Genomic DNA, 17,154 nt, shown 5'->3' on the forward strand with positions numbered 1-17,154 from the left:
TTAATAATTTGTATAACTCCCATCTCATCCAAAATGTGAAAATTGCTGGAAATTGCCATTCAAAGAAAAGGCCATCATCTTTGACCAGGGGAGTATATTATTTTGATTGTAAATTTTCATATTATTTCGAAATTGGATATCCCAGAGTGGGGTCTAATAAATAATTAATTTTATTTTGATTTTTTTGTTCAGATTCATTATTTTCTAAGATATTCCAAAAATCTATAATTAAATAAACCAAACTGTGGAAATAAACACCAATAATTCAATATTCTCAAATCTATAATTGAATAAACCAAACTGTAGAAATAAACACCAATAATTCAATATTCTCAAAAGTGTGAAATTAAACACCAAACCCTACCATGAAAACTCTGTGTTCAGGCTAATATTCCAATTTCAAAGTTGATCATGATGGGGTTAAAGTATCATGAATAAAATGTATGATCCTGAATATGAATGATATTGATTGGTTGGAAACTTGTCACGAAAAATTATTTTATATGTGATTTTTACCAAAAATACTATTACAATGAATAAAATTACCCAAAAAAAAAAATTATATTAATCAAATTTACATCTGTTTTTAGCACAATCTTTCTACACCAAAGTCAGTTGCGATTCCGCGTTAAAAAAGACAAAAAGCAAGATGCCATAGAAACTAAATGGACCAAATTTGCATACGCCCTTTCTCCATCTTTTCCTCTGAAAAAAGGTACTTACATATATCTCTCTAACCGCTACGCAATACAGCTCCGATGGTGACATTAGCAATACAGCTCCGATAGCTGTGGACTAACGGGCAGCTCATTTTTCCAATCGCTTTCTCTCTACCATGCAAATCACTGACTTTTAGGGCAGTCTATGTGATATTTTGTGACCACATTCCGGTTTACCTTTATGGCTCTCACAGTCCACCAAACACAAAAAGGTGGAAACGTGGAAGAGACGTTCTTGGAATGTGTGGTATGGTGATGATCATTTGATTGTGAAAATAGACCGTATTAAAGGGTGTAACTTGACTATGGGAAAGTAGTTGCGATAGAAAATGATATGCAGAGGTATTATTTAAAAGGGTAAAAAATGATAGGCAAGAGATACTACAGAAGAGAGTAAAAAATGATATGCAATACGGTGATGATCATATAGCCCTCAATTTAATTTGATTATCGGAAAGTAAAAAACAATTGATATGCAAGTGATAATACTTAAAAAGGTTAAAAACCATTGTGATAGAAAGTGAAATCTTTAAAAATATAATAATTATGTAATAGAAAATGAAATGTTTAAAGATATAATAATTATGATAAAGAGTTAAAACAAAATAATTATGATATAAAATGAAATGTTCAGGAAATTAAAAATAAAATGTATAAATATGTTTTTTAATATGGTAAATTTAATTAATATGAGTGAAAAATTAGAAAAGATTAATTAGTATAAATTTTAGTTTAAGTAATTAAATATTAAAAAATCAAATTAAATATATAAAAACTAAATATAAGCAAACCCTAATCCAAAAACACTATATGTTGAAAAATAAGGGAAATTATAAAACTAAAGAAATATGTAAACACCAAACAAATCATGTAACCATGTATATCAAATAGGAGAAAAAATGTCAACATAAAACTATAAAGAGTGTTAATCTTTTTATATTAAAAAAATGCATGCTTGATTATCCTAGGAGTTTATATTATGGTATGTATATGATGTTGTTGGGGAAGTCTCAAATATGATAAAAAATTAAAAGATTATAAATTGTTTGCTCAAAACAAAAAGCAATATAAATCTTTACTAATGGGTTATATAGAAAGCCACTTAAAATAAAGAATATGATGGGATTTTTTTTTACTTAAAATAAAAGATATAAGTCACAACAAAGCAAATGGAAATCCCACGTGCAATTAAGAATATGATGGCAATAACAAATTATACCTAGAATATAGGTTTAAGTCACAAGAAGCAAATGGCAACCCCAAGTGCAATTCTTCCAACATACCTTTTTAAGTGTATTAGATATAACTTATGTATTATGTTTTTCTTTCATAGATAATTTTTTTTATTTGAATAAAATGTTTTAAGTAATATAACATCCTCACTTCTCAATACATTTTTTCATAATGTAAAATTAATTAAATAATAAGAGTAATGTAAAGAATGGTAATTAATAATCAAGAATATAATGTGCGTAATTTCTTTTAAATGTTGTATAATACAAGTTTGTATGTATAGGGTCATACTTAAAAACATGATAGGTATAAATTGTTTTAAATTTTTCTTATCAAAAGGTTGTATGTTTAGAGTTATACTTGACTTACATATAAGGGTTAGTTCCTCATTTTTCATTTTAAAATAACATATATCAATTATGCTTCATTTGAATCATTATAAAATTAATTGACTTATCAATTATTAATATGTTTAGGTAAAGATTTCATTATCAATAATTATACAAATATAATTATTTCCTTGTCGAACCCTTAAATTATTCCAAAGTTTATCAAGTTCTTGAATGTCCCAACCATAAATCAATTGTACATGTCAATACAATAAATAGGTTTAATGTTTCAATCCAATATTTTACTATGATTGTTTAGATATCATAGAGTCCTAGTTGTTAATAAGATAACACTCCCTGAAATATTTTAATATCTTTTAATGAAAATTGAAGGGATACTACAACTACATTTAAGTTTTAGCTTCAATCAAAATTCTTACATATCATATGACTAATATTAAAGGGAAATAAAACCATTTAGCACACAATTTGTCATTACTTTTAACTTTTTAGATATTGTTTGTGCATTTGATAAATATCGTTATAAGTGTGATCTACATTCAGCATGTTTGAGAAGTACAACCTAGTAATATAAGTGATCAATCATTTCCAGGTATGTGCATTTATTTATTTACCAAATTATTATCATAAATATATGGTGTGTCTACTTGTATATATTGCTTACTAAAGGTGATATAAATATGAATAACTTGACATTGTTTATTAACATATATCCTTGTATATCCATGTGTTTAAAAATTAATTGTTCTTCAACAAATAAATTTCATGCTTCATTTCAACTCTTATTATTTCATTTATTAGCAAAATGAGTTCATATCAATTTAGTTAGTATACATAAAATAATATTTGATCACTTCTTTTCTACCACCATATTTCATTCACGTAGTTTCCCATTAGTTTTTAAGATTCAAAGATTCACATAACACAATACCAATAGTCCTTATGCTTACTGTCCAATGGCACCAATTATCCTCTCCCTTCAAAAGCCATGTTGTCCTCAAGGTTGTTGGTGAATTGTTACTGGTTTCTCAATAGAATTTTCAAGTTTCATATCCTTCCATTATATAAAAAATTTATAGATAATGTGTTGATACAATTCACATGCTATTTATTCAAAAAATTCCTTTTAATGCAACCAAATTGGTCCCTCTTCATCCAGTTGGGGTAGGATGTTAATGCAGCAATTTGATGCATCACCCTACCATTTTCTTCAAGTAGAATAAATGAAAAAATGGGTGGGCCTTGGAGTGGCCTAGGACAACCAATCTATGGGCAACTTATCCAATGCACTAAAGGATTTGATGTGGATCATATCACTTGGAAACTAGGTTATGGGGATTCTTTTCCTTTAGATACATCAACCTATAGGGTTGAAAATGAATAGAAACTCAATTTCCCTTACTCAAAGCAACATTCTAAGAAATATTGATGTACATATTCCTTCGTCTTATTTTGAACCAAGATTAATTTTCATTATGTTAAATTTGGAAGAGGAGTAACATCCATTTCTTGAACCTTTCACTAGTACAAAATGATTAATTAGTTACTAAAAAAAAGACTAAAAGCTGCATATAAACGACTATTTTTCAGTCGGAGACCAATAGTGGCTAATTTATAGTATCTTATAATTTGATCGACTTTTAGTCGTATTTATTTTAGTCATTAATTGGTTGTTTCTATTTTATCATCTAGAAGTATATTTAGTCATAAATTTGATCATTAATTTAGTCATTAATTGCCACAATTAATGACCGAATACACAACAAAATATACTATTAAATGATCACCCGAGAAAATTGATTAATAAACAAAGAAGTATGACCAAAATGTTGGTCATGTTATAAGATACTATAAATTAGCTACTAATAGTCATATATATTCATCTTTTAGTCATCGTTTGAAACCAATTAATGACCAAAGAAATATGACTAAATTTTGGTGATGTTATAAGATACTATAAATTAACTATTAGTAGTCGTATATATGCAAAATTTAGTCGTCATTTTTAATCATATATTTAGCATTTAGAATATTCATTTATATATTTTTTTGTAGTTTGATATTCAATATATAAACGACTCATTTAGTATTTTATATTCATTTTATTTACTTTCATTAATAATTATTATAAACGACTAATTTAGTTGTACATTAATTTTATATGTGTTCACCATTATTCAATATAAACAACTAATTTAGTATTTTTGAATTGATTTTATGTGTTCATTATTAATTAACATAAATTAATTAGTATATTTTTGTGACTAAATTAAAAAAAAGTCATACAATGTACATATTCATCTAATATGAAAAAAGAAAGTTACATACGTTAATTACAATATTAAATAATATCAAGTACCACTATAAATAATTTCAACCATATCAATTATATTATATGAAATGTCAAGTACTACAATATGAGTTTCCAACTTAATATTGGTTGGACTACAATATAAACATGAAATATTGTTATGGCAGCCACTCATGCAAGCAAGGAAGCAGTCTGGTTGAATTCCTACAAACCACGTGAATGATAAAAAAGTGAAATATACAGGGAACTCGGCCATGCGTAAACCCTGCTCCTAGGGTTTCACCTCTGCACTATTCGGCCCTTCTACCAGCTCTGGCAGCACACCAACATCGATTAGGGGTTCTTATCCACAGAGGCCGGGTTCTGGCCCGACAAATGACAGAAGGGGGGTCCACTAGGACCCCATCATACAGGAAAGCAGTCATGCAGAAAAACAAAGCCCATGAAGGCTTCAATATCCCAGGGTATGAAGCCCGAAAAGACAGTTCTGAGACAAGTAACGAAATGACAGTCCAGGGGCAAAAAGATCCAAATCTTGGATCAGAGATGCCAGGAAAGGACAGCAACAGAAAGGAGAAGCACGTGAATACATCGGACAAAGGCAAGAGCAGCTCGGTTCCAGTAATCGAATTGACAGACGAAGAAAAAGACCACAGAGAAGGAAAACGCTCTGTAGGAAAAGAGGATACAACGGAAACCTCTAACCTCAGCCCCAAAAATAACCTGCAAGGAGTCTGTAAACCTAAAAAGAAGGAAGCCCTTAGAGTGGTCTTCTCAGATCCACATATCCAGGTCTACAGAGACCACATGATGGAGCATGCCATCATTTGCAAGTTTATGGGACTGTGGCCAACAGAACGAGCCCTCTGCCAATGGATCAAGCAACACTGGAGACCAAAAGGTGATGTCAAACTCCATCTTGGAGCTAAAGGTTTTTTCACTGTTGTTTTTTCTAATCTAGAAGATAAGGATAGGATCTTTGATGGAGGGCCTTACTTCCTCTCCTCAGCTGGCCTCTACATGAGGCCATGGAAAGCGAACTTCACACCTGAAAAAGAAACCTTCACTCGTGTCCCCGTTTGGATCCGCCTCTTCTCTCTCCCTATCGACTACTGGGGTCTAGCAACCCTTAAGAGCATAGGAGACTGTCTTGGCACCTTCATTAAAGCCTCAGAGGCAACAATGCAAAGGAAATACACTTCCTGTGCCAGGATCTGCGTCGAAATGGATGTTTCAGGCGCCTTGCATGACGGACTGTGGTTAGAGTTCAGAGATGAAGATTACTTCCAAGCCATCGACTACGAACAGATCCCCTTCCGATGTAGGAAATGCCATGAACACGGCCACCTTATCAGGGAATGCCCATTAAACAAACCAATAGAAGAGGCCAAACTTGAGCAGCCAGCAAAGGACCAGGAGGTTTTCAAAAAACCAAAACCACGACAAAGGGCCTACAGGAAAAAAACAAGCAAAGCAACAATAGATCCCAGCAGAACCCTTAATCCGTTCAACATTCTGGACTCAGAAGCTGACTCGGAAGGAAACCACAATGAGACAGCGCTGCCAGAAGACCCCCAAAAGAATAAGACAGAACATAGAGCTACGGATGCAGAAGATTACACTAATGACACAGAATTTCAAACGCAGGAAGCAGCAGACGAAAGAGACGAGGACATAGACATGCTCACAAGCGACGGGGGGAGTGAAGACCTGGAACTCAACGAAGTCTTAGAAAAAGAAGGGGTCAACCTACCAGATATGGAAAAGCAATGGAGAGCTCAGGGGCTGGAAAATATCCCAGAGGAAGAAATAAGGAAGATCCGAGATCTCTTCATCGCAAAACAACAAGCAGCGCTAGACAAACAAAAGAAAAGGTTAGGAATCATGAAAGGCACAGGTAACCATCCTAAAAGCATGTTTCTTCACTCTCTGGGACGAAAGCAGAATAAAAGAAGAGGCAGGAGGACAAATGGAGAGGTTCTCCACGATTTAGGTATTTTTTTGATCAATTCAGGTAAAATGAAGGATTTGCATGCCTTCTTGTCCTCCCAATAACCTCCTGGTTACTAATGAAAATCATCTCCTGGAATACAAGAGGGCTAAACAGCCTCAGCAAGCAACGACTTCTCAAGAGGAAGTTACAACAGGAAAAGCCGGACATAATGCTCATTCAAGAAACAAAATGTGCCACTGCTCAGTTGGAGATCATCACCAGGAAGCTAGGAAACTCTATCAAATACATAGACGTTGCAAGCCAAGGATGGGAAGGAGGTATTGCCACCCTTTGGATTCCAAAGCCATCGAAATCATCTCTATGGAAGCTACCAGATCATATATCACCACAGAATTTCAACTAACAGGTAATTCTGAAACCTACCTCTGTATTAATGTTTATGGGCCTCAGCGACTAGAGGATAAAATCTTTTTCATGAGCATGTTAACAAAATTAATGCAAAGGCATCAGCACTCCAAGATAATAATGGGAGGGGATTTCAACATGATCACCACCCTTCTGGAAAAAAAAGGAGGTCTCAGACGTCTCAATAAAGACTCAGAGCTCTTCGTAGACTTCATGGATTCTGCAAATCTTGTTGATATCCCCCCTAAAAATGGGCTCTACACTTGGAATAACCGCAGAGGAGGAGAAAACAGGATAGCTTCTCGCCTTGACCGTTTCTTGATCTCAGAAAACATCTTACTGGAAGGAACAACAGTAGTCTCCGATATCCTCCCCAGTGGGGGATCGGACCACTGGCCCATTGTCCTGGAAGCTGCTTTTCTTGAGACCCCTAAAAACAGACCCTTTAGGTTTGAGAAATTCTGGCTAACTCACCCAAATTTTCAGGAACTGGTAAAAAAATGGTGGGAAGAGCCCAGAAACATCAGAGGGACCAAAATGTTTAAACTTCAATCCAAACTGAAGTTCATCAAACTCAAAATCAAAGAATGGAATTCAACCGAATTCGGTAACATATTCCAAGATAAACACAATATAGAAGACTGACTAGGCCAAATTCACAAAGAGTGGGCCTCGGGGATCAATAAGGAAAACTCCCTTGAACAGGAAAGGACCCTAATGCAGAAATGGCATATCAGATGCCAACAGGAAGAAATCCTTTGGAAGCAAAAATCCCGCATCCAATGGTTGAAGGAGGGAGAGCGAAACACAAAATTTTTCCATAGATCGACAATGGATTACAGGGGAGCCAACAAAATCCTCAAGCTCACTAATGCTGCTGGAGAAGTCATTCAGAATCATAATGAGATTTCAACCTTGCTTACCACTCACTTCAAACAAATAGCCCAGGAACCTCAAGAAGAACGTGTGGAAGCCTGTGAGGAAATCACCCAGGCCATTCCCCAAATCATTACTCCAGCTCAAAATGCCTCTCTGTTAAGAAAGATATCAATGGAAGAGGTGGAGGAAGCAGTTAAAGACATGCCAAACGATAAAGCGCCTGGCCCAGATGGTTTTACTATAAACTTCTACAAAGCTTGTTGGCAAACAGTCAAAACAGAGGTCTGGCAAGTAGTTGAAGACTCAAGGCGCTCTGGCTCAATTCTTAAAGGCCTAAACTCCACCTTTCTAGCCCTAATCCCCAAAGAGGAAGAAGCCCGAACTCCAGAAAAGTTCCGGCCTATAGCCTTGTGCAACGTGATCTATAAAATCATCTCTAAGGTCATCGCCAACAGACTCAAACCTATCCTCCCTGACATCATCTCGGAGGAACAATCAGGCTTCGTGGAAGGTAGACAAATTCTGGACAACATCCTCCTGGCGCAGGAGATGATTCACACCTTACAGTCCAAGAAAATCCCGGGAATGATGATTCAGTTAGACCTTTCAAAAGCCTTCGATAAAGTAAATTGGAAATATCTGGAGGCCACTTTAAGGGCTTTTGGTTTTGACAACAGATGGACCAACTGGATTCTCGCTCTCATCAAGTCAACAAATTTCTCTATTCTGGTTAATGGATCCCCCTCGGCCTCTTTCTCGCCCTCTCGAGGCATAAGACAAGGCGACCCCTTATCCCCCTTCCTCTTTGTGATCCTCATGGAAGGGCTCAGCAGATATATTCACAAAGCCAAAGTAGAAGGGAAAATTAAAGGATTGCGCCCTTTCCTTTCCACCCCTACAACTACTCATCAGTAATTTGCCGACGACACTATGCTACATGGCTCCTCCACTGTCAAAGAGGCCACGGCTTTCAAATCTATTCTTTCTCTCTTCAGCAGGGCATTAGGTATGGAAGTCAACCATTCTAAATCGACTATCTTTTTCTTTAACACTCATGTTGCAATTCAGAATCACCTCACGGGCATCTTAGGCTTCAGAAAAGGCTCTCTTCCCTCAAAGTACCTGGGAGCTCCGCTCACCACCAAGCCATGGCAAAGGATCCATTGGGAAAGACTCATAGCAAACCTGGAAAAAAGATGCAAACATTGGACCCACAGGGCCCTCAACTTTGCGGGACGCCTAGTTTTAACTAAAGCCATCCTTCAGGCTATCCCTCAGTACATGCTCTCTATCCTACCGGCACCCAAAGCTATACTACAGCAAATTCGTTCCATCCAAAGATCTTTTCTCTGGAGTGGCAGTGCAGAAAAAAGGAAATGGGCTCTCGTGGCCTGGGATAAGATCTGTAAATCGAAAAGGGCTGGAGGTTTAAACCTAATCGATCCTGAAATCAGCAACAAAACAGGAGGTGCCAAGCTGTGGTGGCGTTGGCTCAAAGAGACCAACCTCCCCTGGGCCCGTCACTGGAAGGAGAAATACACCCCTAACTGCAGCGACCAGGAGCTCATCAGACTCCAGAATCTGCCGGAAGGCTCGCCAATCTGGAACCTAGCCAAAAGAAACCGAAACATTATTCAAGATCATAGTTTCTGGGAGATCCAGAATGGGGAATCTGCCCTCTTCTGGGAAGATGCCTGGCAACAACATCCTAAACTTGAAAACCCCGACCTCGAGAACTACAAAAGAAATTGCCAGAACAGGGGAATTTTTACAGTCCATCAGTACTGGACTCCCAATGGAAATGACCAGGCTTGGCGTGAATGGACTCTTCCAGACACTGGCAATCCCAACGAGGATCACAATAGAATACATGACCTCCTCCAAGTCCTGCAAAAAAGAAAAATCAGGATAACCTCGGAGGCAGACAAACTGAGATGGGGTATGAAGGGTAATGGAAATTTCAATCTAAAAGAAGCCAGAGAACAGCTCGATCTCACAGAGCAGAGGGAGCCAGTCCCGTGGCTCAACAAGGTCTGGGATCCCCTATTTTGGCCAAAAATTCAAACCTTCCTTTGGCTCCTCATGAGGCGTAAGACGCTCACCTGGGAGAACCTGAGAAAAAAAGGATTCGAAGGCCCATCCTTCTGTCCAATGTGTAAGCAAGCAGAAGAAACAATGAACCATTTATTTAATACATGTGAATGGGCAAATCATATTTGGCAAGGTTTAGAGGCCATCATGCAGCAGCATAACAGAGATTTGGATTCCATACAAAATACAATCACCAATTGGCCAAGCAATTATTCAGAAAACCCCCAAATCAATAGCATTTGGAAAATCCTGCCTGGCTTCATCACTTGGACAATCTGGAAAGAAAGGAATAGGAGAATTTTTCAAAATGAATACAGGGATATAGAGCACTTGAAAGTTACCCTAATTGAGAACATTCGCCAATTGATTCTGGTTAAAAGCAAAATTGACCCGTCCTCCAAATTCTCTGCGGAAGACCAGCGAATTCTGAACGCCTTCAACATTCGCAATGAGCAAAGCCAAAAGCCCCCAGCTAAACAACAGAACATCAAAACCACTCCAAACTATTGGTCTCGCCCTCCAGATGGTTTCCTGAAACTGAATTTCGATGGGGCCTCACGAGGCAACCCGGGTCCAGCAGGCATCGGAGGCCTCATCCGCAATCAGAGAGGGGAAATTCTCCACATCTTCAGTCAAGCATTGGGCGAAGGCACTAACAATGAAATGGAATTTGCAGCTATGGAGAAAGGTCTAAAAATCTTGCAAAGAAAGCAGGCAAACAACGCAATTACTGAGGGGGATTCCGAAATCACAATCCTGGCGGCAAAGAAAATCTATGAAGGCACGCCGATCAGCAAAGTAACTAAACACTGGCGTCTAGCCATGGTTACGGAGAGCATAGGGAAGTTGCTCGAAAAAATGAAGGGCCTCGTCTTCTAGCCGGTTAGAAGGCAGGCAAACTCAGTAGCAGACCACTTGGCAAACCATGGGATTGATAGCCCAAATGAAATGGTGGATAGCTGTTGGCATCAGATCGAGAATAATCAACTCAAGGAAAGGTGCTCCAACCTCGCACGAATGGACGTGGTGGCAGCTGACACGGCAGAATGATAGACCGCCCATTTCTCCCCCTCAAGACCATGGACAGGACGACAGGACGCGAGCTTTCATTACACAGCAAGTTTCATAGGACCTTATGGTTGAGGGAAATAATGCCTACTGCAGATCACACAAATTTGTACAGAATTGGGATCCGGGGTGACATAAGCTACCGCCGAACCACAGGACAATGGGCCACATGGCGCATTCACAACCGTGCAGGAGAAGGCCATCGAAAACATTCTCATTCATCGCATTTGCCTCCCATGGCCCTGAATTACAGCATTTATGTCGATCTGACAGGCAATTTGCATGTTATGATCCGCTTCACCGCCCGAAATCCTCCTCCCACCATCTATATATCCTCGCCCGATCTTCACTGGAGCATCACTGCTTTGATTCCTTTCACTTTGCAACCTTCGCATTGCATTATTGCTCAGGCCTTCATCATCCAGGCGAGTGCTACCATGGCGGGGGATGGATGCCGAAACAACGCTGCAAACAGAGAACTGCAGCTTGCAAAAGAAATGTATGAGCGCCGAGCCTCTGCGAGCAACAAACGTAAGATCATTGATTTGGAAACCTCGGCAAAAGAGGAAGAGGAGAAGCTTTCTGATCAGTAGCTCGGCCAGGAAGTTGATTGGCTGCAAGATCCAGGGACGGCCAGCACTCGGGCGACCCAGTTTGTCCGCACCCAGGCCGAAGCTTGGCGAATGAAAACCATCCTGGCTAAGGCCATGGATGTACAAGAGGAGCAAGCAGAGCAGCTGAGAACTCTTCAACGTTTTGCTGCCACCATGACTCATGATCATATGGCCGTTGTTGAGAGCAGTGAATTTAAGCTCTCCGCTATCCACCAGGAGCTGGGTTCAGTCAGCACAAAGCTCACAGAACAGAATAAGCTGCTCAAGAAAATCCTGTCGTCGGACAGTAAGCCTCCAGTGCCACATCAGGGTGGCCCGTCGAAGGCGTAACAGAAGAATGCATTCCTCTGCGAAGAGAGGCTCTCAACGCCTGACAAAAATTCCCCTATCTCTTCTCCCTCGTTCCTCTGTCTGCCTATGTTCGGCTCAGTCCTGTATGTTTTTTCTTTCTTCTTCTGCTCAGTTATGTGTTGGCAAATCTTTTGGCTGGAGTCACCCTGCGTGGTGTACCCTTTTTGGCAGCTCTCGATCTCTTCTCAGTTTAACTGGTTAGTATGGTGTACCTCTTGGCAGCACTCCCTCAGTCTGTTGTCTCAATCAGTTTTGTTGGTAAGGCCTGCCTCATAGCGGCCAATCATCTGCCTTGGCAGACTTTTTGTACTATAAGTTTCTTCTGTTAATATAAAAGCTCGCTTACACAAAAAAAAAAAAAACATGAAATATTGTTTTTTCACTTCAAAACGTTATCATTGTGTTTCTGAGGCATTACAGGTGAATTGACAAAATCTAAAGACTTGACCATCAGTCTCTATGTGTGTGCCTGAGATGGGATATTAACTTTAAAGGTATTACTAGACCGGTTATTTTCTCTCTTTATTTCTGCATTTGTCACTCCAATTGTCATCACAATCTATGAATGTCCATGTTGATCCCACCATCATGGTTGGAAAGGGCCTCCTTCCACATTTTGAATAAACCTACACAAATAAAGTGATTAAAAAACATTATTACTTAGTTGAAGAAAAAATATGCAACACAAAGTTCTCAATAATAAATATAATTGTTACAACTGTCAACTACTAAAGAAACTCTAGATGACAATGTCAAAAAAAGAGAGCTTATTTTCTTAAAAAAAAAAAAAACTTGTTTCGCCCAACTCTCTTCCCTTAATTGGCAACAACTTTAGTTGATTCTATTTGCAAAATTTCTTGATAGAACATGGGAAATCCCTTTCAGACTGTTAGTAAAGTTTGTTATTACACCCCTTAAAATCCCTTTCATTCTATTAATGAAGCTTCTTAAATGTGTGAGTGCATTGGAATAACTATCTCATGAATTCACTAGCCATGAGCATGTGTCTTTTAGCCATGCAAGGCACTAGTAGAATTAAATTCACCAAAAGAGATGGATTATTAAAAATTAAATTATTGTTGAGATACATGTAGATCAACATATAATGAAACGGATTCTAGCATGCGTTATTTAACTACTATTTGACTATCATATGGAGCATTTTTGTTGAGATTAGTTCAACTCTTAAAAGGCCTACATAAAAAAAGGAGATCTCTTATATCATAGATATATGATTCTTACGAGGTAGGAAATACTCAAACTTAATCCATTCTGGTTTCGACTGTTTGAAAGCATCTTTGTAGATAATGAATTAAAAAAATACATTAGTGTACAATAGGAATAAATATGTTGTAACTTGCAAAAGGAATATTAATAAACTTCAAAGGCACACATGTAATTAATTAGATCATGCATCGACTAGGATATGAGGTTTCATATTTAATTGAATCATTCCATTGTGTGAGACAGACTATGACCAAATAAAAGTAAAATATCGAGCATGCGACAACTAAGGAACACTATAATTTTTACGATGCAAAAAAGTGCAAAGAACAATGAAAATGATTAAAATAAAAAAAGAACTTAAGATCTTACTGAGAATCACATAACAAAGGGGGAGAAGAAGCACAAATGACAAGTTGTATTTAAGAAACTTGAATGTTGTGATAAAAATTATAGAAAGGACAAAAAATGTCTTACTGCTTGCTAATGTATTAAGGGAGCTATTCACCCACAAACTTCTACCCATGTGACAAAAAAATGCTTGACTATTGCCTTTCTTTAAATGTTTTATCCACAAAATATAGAGTTAGTTTCCTTTAGGAAGAATAACTTGTGACATAATATAGTTCATATCATTCGTAATCCATATCTTCAGGTGAGAATGTTTATATAATCTTAGATGTATAACTTATCTTCTTCAAAGAAGTCAATGCTAGTGCAATTGCATCTAGTGTAAATACAATGTGGAAGTGTTAACCCAACTCTTAAGATGATGTTGAAAGAGAGAAGTCAAAGTGGGTTAAAAAAGATAACTTGATATATATCCTAGACCTATAGACTGCAGTCAAAATAGAAGGATATGATAATGTAGGATATGTCAAAGCCCCCATGATTAGAGATCTCGTAACTCTACAAAAGTGGGAGAGATGGTGCACTGCCAAACCCAGCTGGTCCTAATGTTAGAGTAATGCATGAATCAATATTAAATTCTTGGACAAAACAATTTGTATGATTTCAATATTTTTCTTACACTCACCTTCAATGGGTACAATACAAAGTAAACATTTGAGATTTCAAGTGCTCAACTAAACTAAGCATGTAGTTTCAAGTGACAATATTCAACACTAAAATGCGTAGATGAAATTTCAAAAAGAAATAAACATTAAAAGGTAGTAGAGATACACTGTTATAGCTACTTGTCGAATGGAATATACGAAAGCCAATTCATTTTCATTTCCTTCACTAGTACTATAGTCTCACCTTCCATTTGAACAAACTTTATTCCAATTTTATCATAGGGTGGAAATGGGGATGTAACATGTTTAGATACGTCCCATGATTACTTTTAAGTCAAATTATAACTCCAAATTTAGGACAAAATATTATATTTTCCCAATATGTAAAAGATTTTATAATAAAAAAAAACAATGATAACATTGAAAAAATATAAACTATTGCACTCTTAGTAAACAACAAAGAAATACTCTCTGCTTTGAAATGGTTCCATTGGTCCTATATAAAGCACAATATTTTGAAATGTAATCCTTTTGACTCTACCATTAAAATATACTTTGTCATACATTCTGTTAGCACCTAAATCTGCCTCAGGCTGAAGGAAGGCAAAAATTAGGGTAACCACAAACCACGCTCAGTCGGATAGCTAGCCCTACCAGAGCAGGAGAGGGCTCTCTTCGAGTCACGCTCAGTGAATAGATGATTGAAAACGGTCTGAGATCACTTACAATGCAATATTTACCTTAGGCTAGTAAGTGAAAAGGGATTTTGAAAACAATTTTATGAATGACCAAGCTTCTGGGATGTTTATGGGACTGGCGCTCAACAAAGAACAGAGAATTGAATATGAAGGCACAAATTATTCCGTGAGGCAAGGTAGGCGGAAAGAGCAGCAATTTCGGTTTAAGGTCACGTGGAATGGAAAGATTGCTGAAGAAAGTGAAAAGGGCATAGTTGCATGAATCCTTTTCAACAGAAGAATAACACTATACATGAAATTTTCCCACAGGCAGAGCAATATAAATTGAATTCTACATAATCTCACTTAGAAAATTTCACTGAAATGAAACGTGAATTGAATTATGATACACAACAAGATACATAGGGAACATAAGAACACATTTGCTACACTCACAACCACAAAAATCTCATGAAATAGAGCCGCTGCCTTTCATTAGTTCTCTGTAAAAAATACACAGTGCAGAAACAGAGTTTCTTTCCCACAGTCTCCCAGAAGTTACAAGCCAGCCAACCCTTTGCAAATAACTTGCATACAATATATAAAATGTGTGAGGAAGAGATAGAACACCCAAGGGTTGGGGAGTTACTCGAATCATTGCGAAATGGAGATGGAGAGCCAACCATCAGCTACAGGTGCAGCGTTGCAAGCATGACATTTGGCTTTGGGTGACCATTTGCCTTCCTTCGCCACTTGGATAGAAGCCCATCTGGAGAAAAAACTCTTTAAATGACGCCTTTGGTGCCAAAAAACCGAAGTGTAGAAGACCAGGCCCACTTGGAGAAGTTGCGAACCGAAATTTCGCGAAACGGAAGAAAATTGGCAATTTTTCCTCTATGCGCCATGCCATTTTCTTTGTGCGTCGCTCTACTTCGGGGCCTATTTTTGGGCACTTGCATGTGTCCAAAATGTGCCCAAGTGAGCTTGTTGGAAAGCCTGTCCTGTCTACTTTCTAACCCCACTGGAATTTTCAAATTTGGTGCTCATTTGCCCCTCCAAATCTTCATTCTCCCAAGACTTCTTTATGTGTGTCAAAAAAGTGGCAGAGAGGCCATTTTTGGGTGTTTTTTGACCTTTAGGAGACCCAGACCTTGCCCAAATCTCTTTCCCGGACACCAGTAGTTGTAATTTTCGATGCTGAATCCAAATATGCAAGCAGTTTCTCCATTGGAGCCCTAGAATTTTAGCGTCGCGCCAGTGGCGTGGTGCACAGGGAGAAAATCCCTGTTTTTTGCACAAAAATGTCTAGGTCCGCACTTTTCCTTCACATTTCCTGTAGTCTCGCACCTAATGGTCATGGATCCTGCGGACCTGACCGCACCTTTTCTTTATGACAGGTGCGGACCCTGAGTGCGTCGCGCCTGCGCGCCACGCCTTCTTGCAGACCAATTTTGGAGGCCTTCCCGGTGTCCAAATGGGGTACAGGATAGCTCGTTGGAAAGGTCTTTGTGTCTACTTTCCAACCCAGCTATAATTTTTTAATTTGGAGTTCATTTTCCCTGTCAAAAGTCAAATCTACCAAGACTGGTCAAAATGTGCCGAATGAGGTTGCCTCAAGGCAGAGTGATGTTGCAGTCAGCTTTTGAAGGTATTTCTCAACTCCTAATTGAGCTCATGATAGCTCACTGGAAAGATCTTTGTGTCTAGTTATCATTTGACTCATCAAACAAGTCATTTGGTTAACCGAGCTAGGACAAAAATTGATTTTCCCAAGGTTACTCCAGAGGTGCATTCAATTCCCTGAGGCAACGGTATTTTTCACATTTCTCTTAAACCATGAAACCTGTGTAAAAATTGAAGGAGGTTTTTGTTCCATGGCCTGTTTTGGACAGAAACCTCGCTCATTTTTCCAAATTTCATCTTTTCTTGCTCGAAAACGTCATTTGAGTGAACTATTGACCCTGCCTCTGGCCTGCAAGTATTATTTGAGAACAACAATTTGCAAACCCTACACCTAATGACTGAAGTGAATCTTGTCCATTAAAAGATCGAACATTGACTGTCATGGACCTTAATAACTTTGATGAAAACACCTAAGCCAGCAGGTACAAGACATGAGGGGAATGAATTGACAAGGCCCTTCCGTCAGATTATGGCATGCCTCTAGTGGAATGCAGCTGAGTGAATGGAGCGAGACACCTAAAATGAAATGCAGAAAGAGTTTTGATCTCTGACGGAGGACTGACAAGACCGACTCTAACA

General features: G+C 38.0%; 1 protein-coding gene across 1 annotated transcript; it reads left to right on the forward strand.

Moving 5' to 3' along the window:
- Nucleotides 1-5,036: 5,036 nt before the first annotated feature.
- LOC149140769 (uncharacterized) lies at nt 5,037-7,617 on the forward strand. The gene is made up of 2 exons (XM_089451063.1): nt 5,037-6,487; nt 6,639-7,617. The coding sequence occupies exons 1-2, from the start codon at nt 5,037-5,039 to the stop codon at nt 7,615-7,617; spliced, it is 2,430 nt and encodes an 809-aa protein (XP_089307189.1).
- Nucleotides 7,618-17,154: the final 9,537 nt, after the last annotated feature.

Source organism: Pinus tabuliformis, chromosome X (assembly GCF_031772625.1).
Source record: "Pinus tabuliformis cultivar Carrire ecotype Pingquan chromosome X, CPIR1, whole genome shotgun sequence".
NCBI classification, from domain to species: Eukaryota; Viridiplantae; Streptophyta; class Pinopsida; order Pinales; family Pinaceae; genus Pinus; species Pinus tabuliformis.

Coding starts and splice junctions, on each gene's coding strand:
- LOC149140769 (XM_089451063.1), top strand. CDS start 5,037: ATGCAGAAAAACAAAGCCCATGAAGGCTTCAATATCCCAGGGTATGAA. Junction 6,488..6,638: donor CTAGACAAACAAAAGAAAAG/GTTAGGAATCAT, acceptor GGTAAAATGAAG/GATTTGCATGCCTTCTTGTC.